This window comes from Acanthopagrus latus, chromosome 14 (assembly GCF_904848185.1).
Source record: "Acanthopagrus latus isolate v.2019 chromosome 14, fAcaLat1.1, whole genome shotgun sequence".
Taxonomy (NCBI): Eukaryota; Metazoa; Chordata; class Actinopteri; order Spariformes; family Sparidae; genus Acanthopagrus; species Acanthopagrus latus.
The window spans coordinates 16,252,509-16,272,025 of NC_051052.1; the positions used below are offsets into that span (position 1 = coordinate 16,252,509).

General features: G+C 44.1%; 1 protein-coding gene across 12 annotated transcripts in view; it reads right to left on the reverse strand.

Annotated features, from left to right (window-relative positions):
• Positions 1–1,063: 1,063 nt before the first annotated feature.
• The window catches only part of magi2a (membrane associated guanylate kinase, WW and PDZ domain containing 2a), a 266,178-nt gene continuing 247,724 nt past the window's right edge, over positions 1,064–19,517 (reverse strand). For 6 of the 12 annotated variants that reach the window (XM_037122094.1, XM_037122093.1, XM_037122091.1 and 3 more), the window contains 7 exons: positions 16,871–17,107; positions 16,204–16,389; positions 14,543–14,780; positions 13,509–13,734; positions 12,645–12,797; positions 7,974–8,112; positions 1,064–4,915 (listed from right to left, as the gene is read on the reverse strand). In XM_037122094.1, coding sequence (XP_036977989.1) covers positions 4,242–4,915; positions 7,974–8,112; positions 12,645–12,797; positions 13,509–13,734; positions 14,543–14,780; positions 16,204–16,389; positions 16,871–17,107 — 1,853 coding nt within the window. In that variant the 3' untranslated portion in view covers positions 1,064–4,241. Of the gene's footprint in view, positions 4,916–7,589; positions 7,728–7,973; positions 8,113–12,644; positions 12,798–13,508; positions 13,735–14,542; positions 14,781–16,203; positions 16,390–16,870; positions 17,108–19,517 lie in introns of those variants that run through there. The other 6 variants (XM_037122100.1, XM_037122097.1, XM_037122101.1 and 3 more) reach the window with 5 other exon arrangements.

A 19,517-nucleotide genomic window follows, 5' to 3' on the forward strand; every position in this document is an offset into this window, starting at 1 on the left:
TGTGTCTCTAAAGAACTTCCCCTCTATCGTATCTGTAACTGGTGGATAAAAAGATGATCGTTTATATCACGCTGGCTGTGAACATTTGAAATATGATGGTTTGTTATGATGGTAGCTGCGTTTCATGTAGGTTGTGTGTGACCTACATGAGACGCAGCTAAAAGAGCTCAATTTTATCTTGTAAGTAAGTAGCTCAGTTCCTTTTCGGAAAGAGTATTTAAGAAGAATATCTTCTGTTTGCAAAAGTTTGCAAAAATGACCCTGATGATGTCGTAGTGATGTCATCAAAAACTATTTTGCAAATCGGAAATGTGTGCATGTCTTTGTTTTTGTTTTAGATGAAGTGATTCTAGGACATGTAAAAGTCAGGATATCTCGGCCAATTAGAAACTCCCTCTCTCGTTAGTCCTCAGACTTTATGGAAGAGTGAAACGACCTGTTAAAGGAGACGTTCACCCCCCAAAAATGAAAACTGAGTCATTATCTACTTTCTCCCATGTGGATGGAAGTTTGGTTCACGAAACATTTCTGGAGCGTCACAGCAAAACAGTGTTGCAGCGTTCTCCTGAACAACAAGAAGAGGAGGATTTCTGGAGACGTGGATTAACATCGGTGCAGCTGTACAGAAACATTTTATGTTTTCTTCCAGGTGTTTTTTAAGTTTTTAACACAGGTCCTCATCCTCTTCAGTTGTTTAGGTGAACGCTGCAACACTGTTTTTGCTGTGAAGCTCCAGAAACATGTTGTGGACTATGAAACTTCACCTGACTTTCCATCAGCGTGAGTAGAAAATGACAGAATTTTCATTTTTTGATGAATTAATCCTTTAAATACGATTACAGCAGTGTTACACTGTGAGTTACAGTTGAAATACATCCATAAACACTTGAAATGTCCTTATATCTGTTCACAACTACATTATATTGTGGTATAAAACAGTAAATACCGATTTAAAGGGCTGAGCAGAGGAGTAAAGTGTCTCACCGGCTCTTCTTCTGTATGAACCGCACGCTTTAATAAAACCAGACACACCCGCAATAAATCACACAGCAGCGCCTCCTCAATAAATCTGTCATGTGTCAAGATTTTCTTTTATTTTGACAGCGTTTCAGAATATCATACAGGTAAACAAGATTTCTGCAAAAGTTAATATATCCATAGTGTTGCATTTCATAAAAATAGTTGCTCCACGTACAGTCTTTGTGACCATCAATAGTACACTGAGTCATATTTATAGAGATATTTGTTCAGGGTCTACACACTGCTAGAACACTACACAGTGACACTGAGCCGCTTTGGGTGGGGTGTTCATGGTGGAGTGTGTGCTGCTGCTGCAACACACACTCACACACACTTCTTTTTTTATTTTTTTGTTCTTTATGGTTTCTGTAGAAAACTACTTACAGTTTGGCTCAATGGAAACAGCTCAGATGTGGAGAAAGCAGTGAGTTGTGCAAAGGCTGAGCAAAAAATACGCACATTTCTTTCTTTCTTTTTCTTTTTTTTTCTCTACATTTTCTTTTTTAGTTTCTGCTTCAAACAGAAGTCTCAAAAATAAAGGAGCAAAGAGCAGAGTGATTCTGTATGTAGGTGGCACGCTAACCGTCAGTCTGACAAATGTAGAATTTTTTTAGTTTTGGGGCTTCGTTTTCTTTGTGTCACAGCGTCCCTGCGCACCATCGACGAGTGATTGAGGGGCTAAGCTGCTTGTGCCTGGCTGACGATTCCCTCCGACATAGTAATTCACATCCCAAACCCCTCCGTGTGAGATTCTGCCTCAAAGTCAGGCTGCTTATTCCTTGAGTAATTACAGATCACAATGGCAAACATAATGGCTTTAAACACTGATTGCACTCCCCTCGGCAGAGAGAGACAGAGAGAGAGGAGGGGGGGAACTTTTGTTCTGGTGTGATGACTCGAGGAGAAACTACCACTCTGAGTTTTCCACGTCTGCAGATGCTGTGAAAAGATTCGTCGATCTGAAAATTGACCTTTTTGTGTAATCCTCTGTTCTGAGCAGCGAGTGTGCAGTAACAGCTTAAACACTGTGAGCACTGCGGGGCCTCTCAAACTCTGATTTCCCCCTACAAGTTCGAAGACGTGCGAGTCGGGGAGCCGTATGAGCAACTCTGAACATTTAAAAGAGCCTGAAAAACGAATTAAGTCACAGGAGCGAGTGTGTTAGGAATCAGCTGACCTGTGTGATCACCTGCTGTGGAGCTGCAGTTGTTAGCACGTCCGGCTAACTGGTTTTCTAACATGTACAGGTCGAGAAAAGCTGTGAGCTAAATGGTGCTGTTAGAATGAAATAACAGTCTGATCTAATGTTTTTTAGTAGCTGATAAAGTCAAAATCAGTCAGTTAGCAGCTAGAAGTGAGACGCTGCTCTCGTCTGAAACAAAAGGAACCACTTTTTCATAAATCATAAGGAATTTCAAGTTGTAAATCTGCAACTGTTGTTACTGGAATGGAGCAAACATATCAACAGTAACTAAGAGAGCCAGACGAGGTGAACTGTCAGGTATCAGCTTGTATAAAGATGCACACCTGTACATTTATGCTGCACATTTGCCTTCAAACAGAGTCAGATTCTGGGGCAGGTACGTGTAAAGTGAAGCAAATGAAAATCCACGGGGAGCTTTGGCACAGAGACGTTCTTCTTAATATCACACAGTGTCGAACAAAATCCCCCCGAAAAAAACACAAATCAGATTCAGCAGCTGTGAGCGGCTGTGACAGGTGCAACTTCATCTCAGCCAGTCTGGAAAAAACTGTAAGAAATGTTTCATCTTCAGGTAACCGATCATCAGACGAGCGAGCTCCTGACACGTGGGACTGATTCCATATCAACATGTTGAGTTTGGTTTGGCCGCTCTGAGCCGACGTCTGATGATCTCATGTGAGCAATTCTTCATGGAAATTATCAAGAGTCAGACCTCATTAAGAAATCAGTAGTGAAAACTATCATGACCCAGAATGAACCACTTTTTCACAAACCATCAAACCCCTCTGGTGATGGACTCATTTTCACACATCAGCTTGTGAAATAAATCATACATTTCACTATAATCACACTGAAAAAATACTGTTTATTATTTGCGTCTGTGAAGTTGATGTCGTATAGCAGCCTGGTTGGAACCCTCTCAGGTGTTTTGGAGTTGAACCTCTGACTTTAAAGCCAACCTCCCCGTCAGTCTAAGGCACTCTGCCCCTCGGTCGGTACCATGCGAGCTCCCTCCTCCAGTCTCGGCGTCCGGGCTTGGATGCCGCCGTCACGGAATTGCTTTGTTCGTTAAGCACAGAAATGAGAGAAAATGGATTGACACGACACCCCCGCTGAATTCGGGGCGCAAATAGACCACGCAGTCAACCGCAGCCGGGGGCCCGACGAGACCTCCAGCTGCAATCACAGGGCTGAACGGGAGTGTAGAAGAGAGGAGAGGAGTCGGCGCGGCGGAAGCTCTCGTCCATGTCGCGCCGCCTCTTGGGAGCGGACCAGAATTTCCAATCGGCGCAACTAAAGGTTCTGTTCACTTAAAAGATTATCTTATTTACAAAAAAAAAAAAAGAAAAATGATCCCACATATTCATATTCATTATAATATATCCATGTCTATAATCATCTGATAGATTCTTCAAGACAGATTCAGGTCCACACAGTCTCCGTTAAGGCAAAGTTCTGCTGATTTCATCCTCGCTGTCACTCGTTATTCCATTCGCTTTTCATCAAAAACAGGCAAACCTTTTTTTTTTTTCTTTTTTTGGAACATTCCAGTTCATAAAACAGACTCCACTGTGCCAAAAATCCAATGGCAACCAGCAGGTGCTTCCTGTCAGCTGTTTTATATTTGCATGTTTTGTTTGGGGAACTCCACCAGTTTGTCAAAATAAAAGTTTGTATCCCGCGAATGATTCCCCTCCATGCTACACACACACACACACACACACACACACACACACACACACATTCTAGTTGCTCTTCTCAAAAAGTGGATGATTTTCCAGTTCTTAAGGTGGTGGGTGTAAAATATCTCTCAAAATAATTTAGAGTACAGTATCATAAATAAAACTCTAAAAACACGTGGTCCAGATCACCCTGCCCCCCCCCTGGTTTTGACTCTGTGGTCTATGGGAGAATGGAGGGGGGGGGATTAAAAGGAGCGCAGAAAGGTGTGAGGACGGTGGTTTTAATCCAGATGTTTGGGTCCAGATGTCCACTGTGTTCTGCCGGAGCCGCTCTGTTATCTGCTCAGCGTGGACGTGGACGTTCCTGTGCGCAGTGTGCTGGGCAGCTTGTCTGATCCGGGGATCTTCCAAGGCCCAGGAGAGACCGTGGCCTTCCTCCCTGCTGCGCCGCTGCTGGTGCTCTTGATGGGCAGGCTGGGTCGGCTCTCTCCCAGGCCCGACTCCGCCTGCTGCTGCTGCCCGCCACCGTAACGTTCCACATCCTCCCTGCTGTTCCCGTTGGTGTGTGGGAGCTTGGAGGCGCTGGATTCTCGGTTGTCCCCAGTGTGTCTCTCCTTGGACCTCCCTCTGGTGCTCCTGGAAGATTTGGGCTCCAGCCCCTCCTTGCCCCCGTCCCCCTCAGTAGTGGGCTGCACCCTGTGCCCCTTGTGGGTGGACCTGCCACCCTCCTTCTTGGCTCTGCTGCTCCCGCCGGTTGTAGCCGCTCTCCTCCCGTGGCTGTTCGGATCTGGGCTCAGCAGCTCGGCCTTCTGGGGGCTCTTCGAACGCTCCTTCCTGCTGTCTCCTGCCACCGCGTCTCGAGGGATGTCCAGAGGCGGCAGGAGAGGTGGGTCGGGGGCCGGGGCCAGATGGGATGAGGGCGATGACATGGAAAGGCTGTCGATGGGAGGGGCTACTTCCGACAGGCTTGGGGAGGCTGAAGGGCGAGCATCCCATGGGGCGGCATTATCTGGAGCGCGAACACACAGTCAGTAACCAAAATCAAAATCACACAGACACACACACACTCTGCTTTAAAGCTTGCAGACATGCCACTGCACAACCACACAGTGCATCAAAAAAACCAAAAAGCAATAAACACAGCAATCATTCCTATTCTACAAGCTGAAAGCATTAAAGTAAAGATCCGAGCAGGACTACAACCTACTTCCGAACGTGTCTACTTTTAGACGGCATCAATCAGCCTCCCATAGCTCCCTTTAAAGCCTCGGCCAATCTAAAACCTTGGCGGAAAATCGAAAACAGGTTTAATGAAATGGATGATGTGCCCAATAGGGTGGTGCTTTAGTGCGAAGGAAAACCTCAGGGGCCGGGCGCCTCCGTCTCTCTCTCTCTCTCAAGCCTGCAGAAGTCCGTATCGAGTGCAGCAGCTGCAGTGAATCTACAGCGTGCTCCTCCACAACTCTCCACTCTCACGGACTGTTAGCTCCTGTTACTGCACCGATGAGTCTCGGTCCCTCGGCCATCAGTCATTTTCAGCTGGCCTAGGCAGGGGGCAGAGGCTAGGCGGGCTACACCAGCGCCACGAGGCCCAATTATAAGCAGACTGTAATGCGACGCTGGAGCATATTAGATCCTGGACTAAAAGAGGGAGCCGAGAGTAACTGGTCATGTCTAAGTACGCCGGAACTTCACAGGCTTTTACCTGCAGTATGTGAGGCACGACGTGTGTTCATTGAACCCTGTGATTATCACATGCTGCGTTAATGCCTGCTGTCAGCGTACGTTTCTGCTGAGTCACCACAACACAAACTACAATATGTACATTTGTCCTATAAGAGCGAGGCGTGTAATAATAATGCCTGTGCTTAAAAAAATGGGATTTTCGCTCCTTAGACCTGCAGGAAGTGAATATTTGAGCACTTTGGGGTCAAAACACTGACATATCTTCACCTTACTGACTCCTAAAACCTTGAAATAAGTTAGCATGGTTTAGCAATTCCCTCGTCTTGAAGGTCAATGGGTTCGTGGGTCTGTTTCTGTTCGGCATGTGAAAGTGTTTATGTGGCCTTGAAAGCAGCGGTTGCTAACAAGAGGCTAAATGAGGCTACAGAGGCTGTCGGGGACATTAAACGTCATCAGGCTGAGATCTGCTCACTGGTCCGTCTCTACAGGCAAACTTAAGCTACAAACTATTCTAACTATAACTTTACAACTTGAACATTGATCAGATTATAGTAAAGCTGTCTAGTAGGAAGCTTAATGTTGGTGATTTTGACGTCCTGCGACCACAATGTAGTTTGTTTATAGCCTAACGTTAGGTTTTTACTTCTGCTGATTACATTTATTGCTCTCTTTTCGGTCTCCTGAGGGAACTATCTGGCGTTTTAGCTGCTAAATGCTCAACTATATTCACCAGCTAGTCACTGACCGTGTCTGTCTGCTCTCAGGTAATGTTCTTTATTTCTTATGCGTAAGTTTTAGGATTTCTTTCTGTTAAATATATACCCTTGAGGTGCAGACTTTGGGACTTAGAGGCACAAAAACACACACAGTGCTACACAGAAAACAGCCACACGATATTATTCATGCACATGCTCATAATCAAGGCTCTTATGCAAACATCACACTCCTCCTATCCTTATTTATTTATTTTTTTTACTTCTTTGTATGTTCAGCTGTTCCCTAAAAAAGTGCACACGAACCTGACACAAAAATAACTTCGCTCCTTTTGAACATCATTATGCTAATGTTTTAAATAGCCAAATTAATCACTGCAGATGATTTGCATAACCTTCCAGTATGCAAATAAAGTGCCTGCAAACTACGAGTGATGAAATGCTGAATCGAAGCCCACACAGAGGAGAACACGTGGGTTACAAAAAGAGCAAAAAAACAAACAAAAAAAACCTCAAAAAACGCAGCTTCCACTGAAAACAAAAGATCTCTAATGATGGAGAACTGCGTCTTCTGGCAGACCACAGTAAGACTCCCTGCGTGGATTATTTCAAGGCTGGAGAACAACCTCGAGGCGAGCATGACAAAAGCTCTCCACACAGAGAGATTAAGTCTCTGGCTGGAAAAAAAAGGGAGGCTGACAACATCACATCAGCCTCTGTTTCCTGTGTTTCAGGGCTGGAGGACGACCGACGAGGCCTGATGAATGTGCACCACTGCTGGCTTTTTTGTTTTTAGTGTCGTGGCGTTCCCCCTTAAACATCTTTTCTCTTTAAGTGGGAGGATGCAGAAAAAGTGAGCGTCACGCTGGTGCAGAAGCCACGGGAGTGAGTGACGCATTGGAGTTTCATTACCCGCGGTGTCACGGGAATTAATGTCCCCTCCCAGGCTGGATTCACGCTGCGTTGGGTAAATAATCTGCCGAAATATTTCACGTTCATCTCCCGTGGCTGACCCGGGGTGAACGCTCATAACGCTATATTTCTGGGCCTGTAGGAAGCCGCTGGCTGCTGATTCATCTTTCAGTCAGGGGGGAAAGGAGCTGTGTTCTCTAATTTTTTCAGCCTCCTGCTGCTCGAAGCCAGATTTGCTGATTACTTTAGGAGCCAAAACGCTTCATGAAAGAGTGTCTGGAACAGGTGGTTACAACGAAAACACAACACACAGAACCACAGCACAGAAAGCCCGGGTTAAGTGAAGAGAAAAACATTCGTATGGTCACAAACCGTGTCTTTAGAGTGGCCCGTTAGGAAGAAATAGGGGGAGCCATGCTTGTCACTTTTCATGCACATGGAGAGACTGGAAGATACCATTCCTATAGAAGGGGAAGTAACAACCTAGACCAATCAATTAGTGATAGGTCACTGAAATGGACAGAAGATAAACTAATGTTAGTCGAGATAGAAGAGACAAACAAATTAGTCTTTTTTTTTTTTTATACAGAAAGAAATACAGAATACAGCGAGTTTCTAAAAGATATAACATGAATACAGATGCATGCTGGAACAGTATTATCAAGAGTTAAAGTGATATTAAGACAGTGAAGAGAGAACAGTCTCAGTGTTAGAAATGATTCTGAGGACAGGATTGAGTTTGTTGTGGGTGCTTACCGTACTCGGGGACCTGCCCTGTCCCCCTCTTCAGCAGGAGACGAACGCGTCGGCCTCCGGACTTGATCAGCTCGATGGCTCTGGCGTGGGTCATGTCCCGGGTGCTCTCTCCGTTGATCTCGATGATTTGGTCCCCGACCTGGGTGTCAGGGAAGGAAATGAAGTCGTAAACAGAGAGAGAAAATGTGTGTGTTCTACTTCGCTCTCGGGGCGGTTTCTCTCATGGTCTGGACCCAGGCCGCTGAAATAATGATATTTCAGACAAAGTCGTGCTTCTGGCGTTCTGGCAGACTTTTGGATAAAGGCTCTGTTCTGTTTCAAGGCAGAGAGAGAGAGAGAGTCCTGGCCAAGGCATGCAGCAGTACATTCACAACTGCTGCAGACATCAGAAAAAGCATATAACCATGAGAGGGAAGTGAAATAACAACATAACGTTTTTTTTTTCTGGGCGCCAGCTTTCCTTTTTTGAATCGTTCCCAATGAGGAGAGAGCGTATGTGGCAGCATGTGGCCGGAGGGCGACCAGACGTCCTGGAGAATTCATGACTGTCAATAATAACTTTCCTGAAAATGAGACTAAACCACAGTATTTTGATGATAACCGAATAAAACATTTAACTACTGATCGTTGTGAAAAGCAGTTTGCAACCGACAAGAATTATAGCTGTAGTTTGTTTTTTTTAGCTGTGTAAAGTCGTGCCTCAAATTATAAAACAGCGACTGCGAGGGCGATGTTAGGAAGTTGCTGAATTAAAGCCAGAATCACAAAGGGAGATTAAACCATCCATCGTGTTAAAAATACACACGAAGTCCAGCAAGGAAAAGTTTTTAAGAGTTTGGTGTGGAGGAACTTGCTCAGAGCCTCGACTCTCGACCCTCCCGAGCACCTTTGGGATGATCATCAATGCTCGACCTGGACAAAACGCTCTTACAGCTAATTGGGAGCAAATTTCTGCAGCCAGATTCAAACAGCCTGACATATTGATCCATGATGGTGCCGTAACTGGGCTCAGTGACCTCAGGTGTGGCTCACCTTGAATTAATATCCTTTTGTCATCATAAACTTCTGAGATACAAACTTCTGAACTGTTTTAATATCAGTCACTGCAAATAAGAGGGAACCATGAATAACAGACAGATGATGAATAGTAATCTAACTTAATAATGGCTGTATAGCTGCTGACAAGTAAATTATAGTGTGTTATGAACAGATTATTAAATGTATAGATATACGGCTTCTACATGCGAAATTTGACTAATTTCCTGCCTTTTAAAAGAGAGTTTCGCTCCTGATCACTCCTCGATGAAGCAAAGGATTTTCATACTGCTTGCAGACATATTTACATAAACGTTAAAATGGCCCCAAGCTGCAACACTGTGTTGTCACAAGGCTTGGTGACTACGAATCTTCAATTAAGCACTACGGAAGACAATCTACTCCATTTGCATTGTAAAATTGAGCATCATCTCAAAGAAGGAAAGTCTTTTAGCTGCTAAAAACTTCAAGAACTTCAAGCACGGACGCTGTTTTTATAGATTTTTTAGAGTTCCAGTAAAACTGAGTTGAAAAATTAGGCTTTTATACAACAAACACTTAAATTATTGACTGACATGTTTGTGTATTTGCAGCGTTTGTGGATCCCTTACAAAGTGTGTTCTGGAGAAAATGATTGATAGGAACCTGATATCAGCCATCATATCGGCAGTCACAGTTCACAAAGGCGAAAATAAAGACGAGCAAATTAATGAATGTGTTGGCATGCCTGAGACTGAGTCGATTACGATGTGACAGGTTTGTAAGTGAGCACACCACATATGAAATTGAATATTAACAAGATTATATTGTTCTGGATGACGGTGATTTATAAGGATCAATATGGATCTATAATTCACCGGCTTCTCTGTGAGCTCCTGTAAGCGTTAATAAGCATTACCCGTCATGAACCGCTGTAATTAAATTTGGCAGTAATTTCGATGTCCTGTGGATGGAATTACGGCGGACCGGTTCTCACAGGGCTGCTGAGGAACATATCAGGACACCACGATGAATACCAATAACCAGAATGTTTAAAACAACTGCAGCAGCCGATGTGTCGAAGTATTAACTGGACTTTCTCCTTGTGTTGTGGAAACTTCCTGACAGGTTAAACTTCAGTCCTCCCTTTCTGTCAAGACTCTCACCTCGCAGCCCATCAAGAGACGAGGGTTGACTAATGGGAAGAATTCACTGGGAAGGGGACAAAACATGCCGCCCAATTACGCTTACAAATGGAGAAGTCCTCCAGTAATGGCTGGGGTAATTTGAAAGTCAGGAGCGGACTCGAGCCTGGAGAAGAGGTGGGGAGTCATTAGGTGTCATTACGATGGTCTGAAGAGAGGTGGAAGGCAAGACGGGTCGCTCATTAATCCTCACCTCCTAACAGCAGAGGACAGCGATCTCCATTTTCATCTTTAATAAAAAGGGAGCTGAATTTTTTTTGATGGCGAAACAGGAGCCCTCGCACAGCTCCCTCTGTTCGACCGTTTAAAGCTCGGCGAGGTGATTAAATGAGCTGAATGATTATCTGTAATAACCAATCAATTCATGCAATTTTCTTAAAAGCCTCTGAGCTGACACTTGAACCTAAAACGAGCTTGTTAGAATGAGTTAGCGCTGCTTGTTACTGATTAGTTTGTGGCAACCAGGACTGAAAATAGATCTTGTCTTTTTGTTTTTTAAAGATGTGACAAAGATGTGACAAAGAGGACCGGCTCGGTGAAAACCCAGCAGGGAGTCACAGCACAACTGGGCTTTTGGCTTCAGCACCTCAAAACGTGTCAAAGCGCCGCTCAAATCCAAAGTGACAGGCATGTCAAAAGCTTTTTAAGCAGACGCTCACATTTACTTAAGTGAAATGCAGATTGATTCCTCTCTGCACTCGGCAGTATAGATCGAGGGTGATTGGACGGGGGATCAAAGTGTTCTCTGCACCTTGTTCTCTGAAATCTATTCACCAGCACAGCGTCGGCTGCTTTTCAATATCCGACCAGCGGTGTGACTGTGTGGCCGTTCATCTGAGACAATTCAGACTCAGTGGGGCAGATTAACTCTTGTGAGTGTTTATACTTCCACTTCACTGCACTTCAGACGGTAGTTTGGACTCTACTTGGTTTGTTTGACAGCTTAAGTTACTTTTCAGTTCAAGATTTTACAAAAACAAGAGATTAATGAATTATACACATCATTGCTAAAGATTAAACCAACATTTTTGGTCTGTCTAGTTGGGAAAGAAGTGAGCTGACCAGTCTGCTCTCTACATTAGCTACTTCTAGCATAGGACACCTGAATCTCAGAGAAAATGCACAAAGAACAAAGTACATGATATCTCTGGGTTTGCTGTGATGTTTTTGATCCTTTAAAAAGAAACAGAAGAGAGAAACACAACTGTCATGACTCTGACAACATTTAAGAAGCGCTGCAGGTTACTTGCAAAGAAAATAAATCCATTTATGTTGTTTTTGTCGACCACAAAAGTGGTGAAATAAAAATAATAACACATTTGTCTTGCAAAACTTTCCTTTACAAACGTCAGTGATCATCTCATTTCCTCTCAGAGTTTCCCTCTGGAGGCTCCTGACCCTCTGGTTTGGAACCACTGCACTAAAAGTAGTTGATAAATCTGATGTTTTTTAAATTTTTTTGCCGCCCTAGTAGCCGTAATATTACTACTGATATGACTATAAATGCTGTTTTTATGCTGTTGTATCCTGCCTTGTAACTCTTTAATGTGTGACACTTGTAATTGAGTATTTCTAGATTCTTGTATCAGTATCAGTACTTCTTCCACCACTCATCAGACTGCAGCTTGTACGCTGTCTTTAGATTAAGCTCAGGAGAAATTCCATCCTCCTCCTCCTCCACCTGCGCCGAGGCCCACCGGCCTCCATCGACTACACCTACGAGAAAAGTAATACCTCCCCCGGGGGCATTTTGAACCAATTATCTTTGACAGGTTCATTACAGATAAAGAATGTAGAGCAGACTGAAGCCATCAGCCCCCGACGTAAAGATCGGAGAAACTTTCAGGGAAGAGAAAAACAGAACGAGGATGTCGGAAATCAAGAAGAGGTGCTGGCTGATATTCTGCATCGACAAACAGAGAAAAGCTTCTGTGGAAGCTCAGATTTATGTTACTAGGAGGAAAGGACATGGAGGCAAAGAAGGGGAAATTAGATGTAAAGTTCTACATTTTAATTTTTTATATCTTTATAATTTCAGGAAATCTGTGTCTGCTTTCTCTGGCCAGATAGTACAGTAGCAACTGTAGCTGGAGGGAGAATTGTGCAGTTATGAAAACACTAAAGTACAGTTGAAGCTGGCCCACTTAAATCTTTTATCCGTCTTTATCTTTATGAATATTATCTGTTACTAAATGCAGCGGAGAGTTTTAGAAACTTTGGGAGGAGACAAACGTCTAAAAAGAACTCTCTGCCACAAAAGGACGAAACCATCTCTGGGTTATTTTGACAGATTATTTCTTAACCGGCTCTGAAAAAGTTGCTGTTGCAGCTTTGATAACATCAGACAATTACAGTGAGCGTCTGCCATGTAATCCACAAAGATATAAAGCAGCTTAACCTTTAAAGCGGGTGTAGTGGCTTCCTTAAAAGAAAATGACACCATCAAACTTACCCTCATCCTCCCGTTGCGGATGGCCGGTCCGTCCTCCGCCAGCCGTAGGACAAACAGGTCCATCTTGTACTCGCGCCCTCCGCGGATGCTGAATCCGAAGCCCTTCACGCTTTTCTCAAGCTCCACCGTGAAGAAGTCGAAGTCCTGTGTGAGCTGAGACAAGCACAGATCAGATGTGATTAGTGTTATCTGAGGAGAAAGTGGGCCACTACAGCAGAACTATAATCTCAGGACTCAGCAAAGACAAGTGAGTAAGAATAAGGCAAAGGCAAGGTAAACAAAGCACAGCCAAGAATTATATTAGAACTCATCTTCTATTAGAGAAGGCATTAAAAGATAAACAAGGGAGCTACTCAGGAGGTAAAAAAGTGTTGTAAAAAACTATGTATAATTAAAATGCAGCTTTACATGCAAACAGTTTATATATCACTGACTTCCCTTGAGGAAATAATAACTATCTTCTTTTAAACTGTCAGTGTCGGCTTCAAGTAGAAATATTAAAACCTGAATTACAGTAGAAGGTCTATAGATTGAAGAACGAGTGTGGCATAGTCTGAGGTATAGAAGATATATGGTTTCAAGTAAGTGACTTGATATCTTTATGTAGGATTTGTACATTAATCTTTCCTTCCTTCCTTCCGTTCTTTGGGAATAAGGCTGATGAGAGTCATGGCAGTCAAACAAAACAGTAAAATTGTGAATTGTAATCAACAAAACAACGAGCTGAAAGACGCTAACATGCTCTGGTGACCTGAAGTGAGCTGTAGAAGGGGTCGATTTTGTTAATATAAAACGCTGATTAACGCAGCTTTACCTTGTTGTTGTTGTCATGTCAGGAACTAAGAACAACTTTTCCATCCTTACTTGAACCGGAGGCATCCTGTACTCTGGGATGGTGAACTGCCTGGCGTCGGGAGCTAGCTGTCTGTAGTCCAGCAGCGGCGGGTGTCTGTAGTCCAACGTGGGCGGCTGCCTGTAGTCCGCCACAGGAGGGTGCCGGTAGTCCACCGGCGGCTGTCTGTAATCGGTGAACGGCGGCTGTCTGATGTCCGGTTTGACATCCTGCCTCGCCTTCACCTCTGACCTGTAACTAACAGACCAATCAGCATGAAGAAAGGACTTCCAGGAGGAGTACTATGACTATCATCAATACCTCTGGACACGCTAATCAACACGTATTGTTTCGGTCGTTAGCGTGCTGGGAAAATAATGCTTCTTGACACGCTGCCGGCTCACCCAGTGCCGATAAAGATGACTTGTTTTGGTTCGCACTGACAACCATTAAACAAGACTTCAGCAAGCAAATTAAACTGTTTTTTTTCTTGCACATCACATGAAATGTTAATAATAAAAACAAGTTCTCTCAGAGGCTGGTGATGCAGAGTAAAAAAAGAAATGTGGATTCTGTGGAAAAGCAGAGGGGGGAGGCGGTGGCACTGTAGATTTTGGACCCCTCTAGTTCTTGCTAAAATATTCAACAGATCTCTATAAAGAAGCAATTTGTGTAAATAATTTAGCGGTCCATAAGAGTTAAGTGATGTTATACAACAAACCGGGTAGAGGGAGAGGGAGGGTGAGAGGTGAATGAAGAGAGCAGTGATAGAGAAAAAGACAATGTTAGCGAGGGAAAAGGTGGAAGTAAGAGGAAGAATACAAAAATAAGTTAGAGAAAGTGAGAGAGAATGAGGACGAGGGGATGAAAGTACCAGACTCACTCATATACCTGTATTCTCAGAGGAGCAGTGCTCGTGCCCCAGAGACAGATAGAGGGGCTAGTCTATAAAAATGCTTCACTGCATCAGAAAATCGAGACAGCTGCAGATCTGACGCCGTAATGGCTTTCATTAAAACGGTTTGTTGTGCTCTGTAACGTGAAATCCTTCTAAATGGTGTCTTACCTGCTCTCGTGGGTGTAGGTCTGAGGTGGAGGGGCGGGCAGCTGGGTCACAGGGCTCTGGTGGGGAATCGGGTTGGGCTGGCTGACAGACGGGTTGGGCTGGCTGACAGAGGCGTTGGGTTCTGTCACCGCCGGGTTGGGCTGTGGGGCGGTGGAGCTCGGCTGGATCTTGGGGCTGTGCTGGTGGGCCATGGGGCTCTGCTTCTCTGAGCTGGGGGCTGACGGGGGGTTGCTGATCTCTGGAGGACAAATCGAATCACAACATGTACTTTTTTTAGCTTTATCTAACCAAGTCATGCCTTTTTCTTGGGCTTAAATCTGCATGAATTGACTTTTTGCCTCCTTGGAAGCAGCTAGCAACTAGTCAACACATTCAAATCTTATTACTGTATAAAAAAATTTAGCAACAGGTTCATATTTCCACATCCAGCAGACATGAGACAACATTTGCTTTCACTGGGAACAATGTTTCAGTCCACCTGGTGAATCCAAGACCATTATTTGTAGTCTACTCTCCTTTTAGCTCTGTTTTTGGTCCCTACCAACTTCAAAAACGAAACATCTGGTTCTTTATATGTTAAATCCTCCACCACGTTCAGCAGCTAGTCACTTTGTAAATCTGCCATTTGGTGCTGGCAGGTAGTTTTATCTCAGCTGCCCGCAGTGACCAAAATGTCAAAATGAGAGCACTGAGAGTGAACCAAACCTGAAAAGTTGATAGAAAAGGAGCTGCAGATTCAGTGGGCTGCTCTCTGTGGGTTCATCACTGCCAGCAACATTTTCCACCAAATTCTGATGGGATGTGATTTTGAGGTCTAAAAAAATGTCACCTTTGTTAGCACATTTGTTGGTGTGTTACTGCCATGTGTCACTCAGACGAATATTATGTAACCTGCAGCAAGGCCCAGTAGTCCCCTTTAGTTTAATCCGGCTGAATCCAATATCAAATGAATCAGCCAACTAAATACACCTAATTTTGTTTTATCAAGATTCTTGGATTCTTTCCAGAGAAATTAATTAAAATGTTGATAAATGCAAAGATAAAGAAAGTTAGAAAAGAATCTTGGATCCGTTAATTTGGTCTATTCTGGAGAGAAACTCATCCTACATCCAAATTAAAGAAATCTGCTTGGTAGTTTTTATGTAATCCTGCCGACAAACCAACCAATAAATTAACAGTTAATCTCCTCAGCAAGTAGAGAACAGTAGGTGAAGGTAAGGAGGCAAACCAAGCATCATTATCACAGTAATAAGACAAAAATGATGTGCATGACTGAAAATCATTCTTCAGTCAGTCTTACTTGCTGTTGCAGGGGTATAAAACTGATTGGGATTAAAATCTTAAAATCTACATGCAGCATATAAGAAGAAATCACGAGGAAACTGAAATTACACACATTTTTCAGCATTAAAGTCGATGTGAGGAGAGACAGAAGCTCTGTTCAAGCATCTGCATGCGAAAAGTGTTACAGAGCGAAGAAGATATGCAGACCAGAGAAACACAACTCATGAATATGTGGCAGTAAATCTAAAAAGAATCACTTTGGTATTACAACTTTCATTTAATGGAGTGAAATCAATCGCCGTCATAAATCATGTGCTGCAGTTTCAAGTCCTCATCCATCTTGTCTACGCGTTGCGCGCGTCCACGTGTTCTCTCACCTTCCTGCGGTATGATCCTCAGGGTGACGCTGAGGCCCGCGTCCTTGATCAGCTTAACGATGTCGGCGTGCGGCATGTTGACGATGGACTGGCTGTTCACCGCCAGGATCCTGTCTCCCACCTTCAGCTTCCCGCAGCGGTCGGCCGGGCTGCCCTCGATGATGCGGCCAATTTTATGTGGCACAGCTGTTGAAGATTCATGCACAGCACACTGCAGGTTAGACGCGCTCAGCAGCAGCAGATTGGAGGATTACGCCTGTCTGTGCTCATACACCACTCCCTCACTGACTGACTGAATATGTCTCTGTCTCTCACATTTTGCTATTCACCCCAGGCTTATGTAAGGCATCCAAGTTTTTTTTTTAATGTGTGTGGGCGATGCACTGATGCTCACGGCCGCTTACTGGAGATGTGTGTGACTGACGTATCGTGGGAGGGCATGTATAATTGAAGAGAAGGAATGAGAGGTGCTTCACGTTTTATTGAGCCATTACCCCTTCTTATACTTAACTTTGACTCTAATCTTGACACTATATTAAGCTGACCCGGTGGTTTATATGTGTCTAAGAGCCTCCACATGAGGTTCAGCACTTGTTATGCAGTATAGAGGATGACTGAGCATGTACTCGACTCTATAAAACACCACTAAAACAATCAATGGACTCACTGTTGGTGGCAGCCGCCTCGGGCCGGTTGAGCGAGCTGATGATGACGAAGCCGAAGCCTTCGCTCTCCTTACGATTGATGATGACGTCACTGGGCTGTGTGTTGGGCGTCGTCCTGTCAGCGGTGTTGGGTGCCTGGGTGGTGATGGTGCTGTTGGCATATGTGAAGTCGCTGCGGGGGGAGCTGTGCTGCGTGGAGACGGAGCCGGGGCTACGTCCGTTCTCTGGACAGGACTCACCTGTAGGGGGAGGCAGAGAGCTGAGCAGACAAAAAGACGGCAGCGGAAGAAGCATTTTCTCAGTCCTAACCATCCATCTTTTTCCTCTTTACCAACTCTGGTTAGCAGTAGCGGCAGTGCTAAGCAGGTTTTCCAGCTCCTCTCTGGGGACCCAAAGCTTTGACAAGCCAGATGAGATATATAATCCCTCCAGCGTGTTCTGAATCTAGCCCGGTGTCTCCTGCCAGTTGGATGTGCTCGGAAACCCTCTGAAGGAGGCCGCCCAGCAGCATCCTGACCAGATGCCCAAACCACTTCAAATAGCTCCTTTTGATGTGAAGGAGCAGTGAACATCTACAAGTATCCAGGGGAGGTGACTGCAGAAATGATAATGGGTGACACTCCCAGTGCTCGTAGGAAACCAGTGTACTAAACAAAGTATCATAATAACTGATGAACTGAGGTCACTTTTAAAGCTTTAGAAGCGTTCGCTAAGCAGGCTGCCCTCATCGTTAAGAGTGAGTCTAGCCACTCAATGGAAGAAGCTCACTTGTATCAGTGACCTCATTCTTTTGGTCACAATCCAAAGCTAATGAGCTGAGGGTTGGAACATAGATCGACTGGTAAATCTAAGGCTTTTGCCTCTCCACCACAACTGTCCTATAATACCAGTATATTCTACATTTTGGGCCTTACTGCGTGTTCATGTGGTGTCGGAATTACTGGAAAAACATTTTTCCGAATGGGAAAATCCACGAGATACCCTCTCAACTGGAAAGCTGGAGGAAATTTTGGTACAAAAGTTGCCAAATTGATGTCATATGACGCTGAAACATGGCAGATGAAAGTAAACGTTGGGTTGATGGTAAGAAACTTTTACCAAAGTCGTGTATTGTATTGTTTCCTTTGCTCTTCCTTATCACTCAAATAGCTTGAAACATTATTTTTGGCGTCCATGCTGTCCCCACAAAAGGTGTTTAATAGAATCTATGCTTTAATCTTTAACTACATGCTGTATTTTGTTAGGTTAACATATTATGACTTCTGCAAAAGAGGCTACAGAACATATTTCCATGAAACTAGAATGGAGGATAGGTCCCAGCCCAGAATAGACCCCATTAACTTCTGGTGTGGAGTATTTCTGAGGGAACACTGCATTGATGATGGGGGAAAAAAAAAAGAAAAGAAAAAAAAGCATATTTAGGTGGCTGGTGTCTGTGAGCGAGTTCAAAAGAGGTTCTTGCAAGTTACAAGTACAACAACCATTAAAATAAAGTATAAAGTAGCAGAAAAGCTGCATGAAATAATCAAGAACCACAGATTTAAATAGAGCACTTGAATAAATTCACTCTCAAACACTGTGTTGTTGTATAATTGGTGGACAAACATGAGCAACGTTTGCTGGAGATCAAAAGCAGCCTGTCAATCATTACATCTTCCTCACTGATTAAGCCAATTTAAGATTCCTGACACTCCCTCTTTTCACCGAGAGAAATTACAAATGTGCCGCATAATTGCGTTGGAAGAATGGAAGGATAATTCTTGCGTGTGCAAACACAATTAATTTTACGGGCACGAGGACTTTCTTTTTTTGTGTTTTTCCCCTTAAAATTAGACGAGCCGGCGCTGAATCTCATCCTTGTGAACGATCAAGACAAGCAAAACAAAACAGAGAAGCAAAGGCAACTGTCACACAACGTGGTAAAACACATCATTAAAATGCAGCACAAGCCGGAGCGAAAAAGCATCTTCTTCTGCATCTTCTTACGCTTCGTCTGTCATACTGCGGGATCAAACCCTGCGCTGTTCTTTTGATAGCACACCGGGAAGCAGCTCCGCGGTTTATTGTAGTTAAATTGAATTGAATTGAAACTGTAACGTCAGCTTACTGTTATGTCGTACTTCTTTATGCAGAGTAGTGCACAAATCTTATTTTATGAGCAGAGAAGTAGTCAGAAAAAGGATAATGAATCGTGTAAAATCAGGGTCATGAGGTGCAGGCAGAAGTGTGAGCTCAGAGCAGGGAGCAGAGTCAGACATCTTGCAAAGTGCCAGTGGGAGTCAGACAATTAGGATGGAAGTAAGGGCTGTAGGAAAGGCCAGCCGTGAGTCAGACAGGAGGGCTTTGGTGAGAAGGAATTGACAGAGAGGGCGGAATAGAGTGGGAAGAAGTGGATTGGTGAGAAGAGTGTGTGTGATCGCGTGTGGGGAGGCGGTAATAATGAGAAAAGGGAAGGTCGGAGTTCACGGAAGTGGGTCGAAGAAATCTGCCGACGTCCAGAGAGCAACAGTGTGTGTGTGTGTGTGTGTGCGCGTATGTGAGAGCAAGAGTGTGTGAATGTGTGTGTTTTTTGTGGCTGTTTCAGCGTAATTACACAGAGAGATTAGCGCTTCAGTTTTACGACTGATTAATTTCCTGAATCGGTACAGG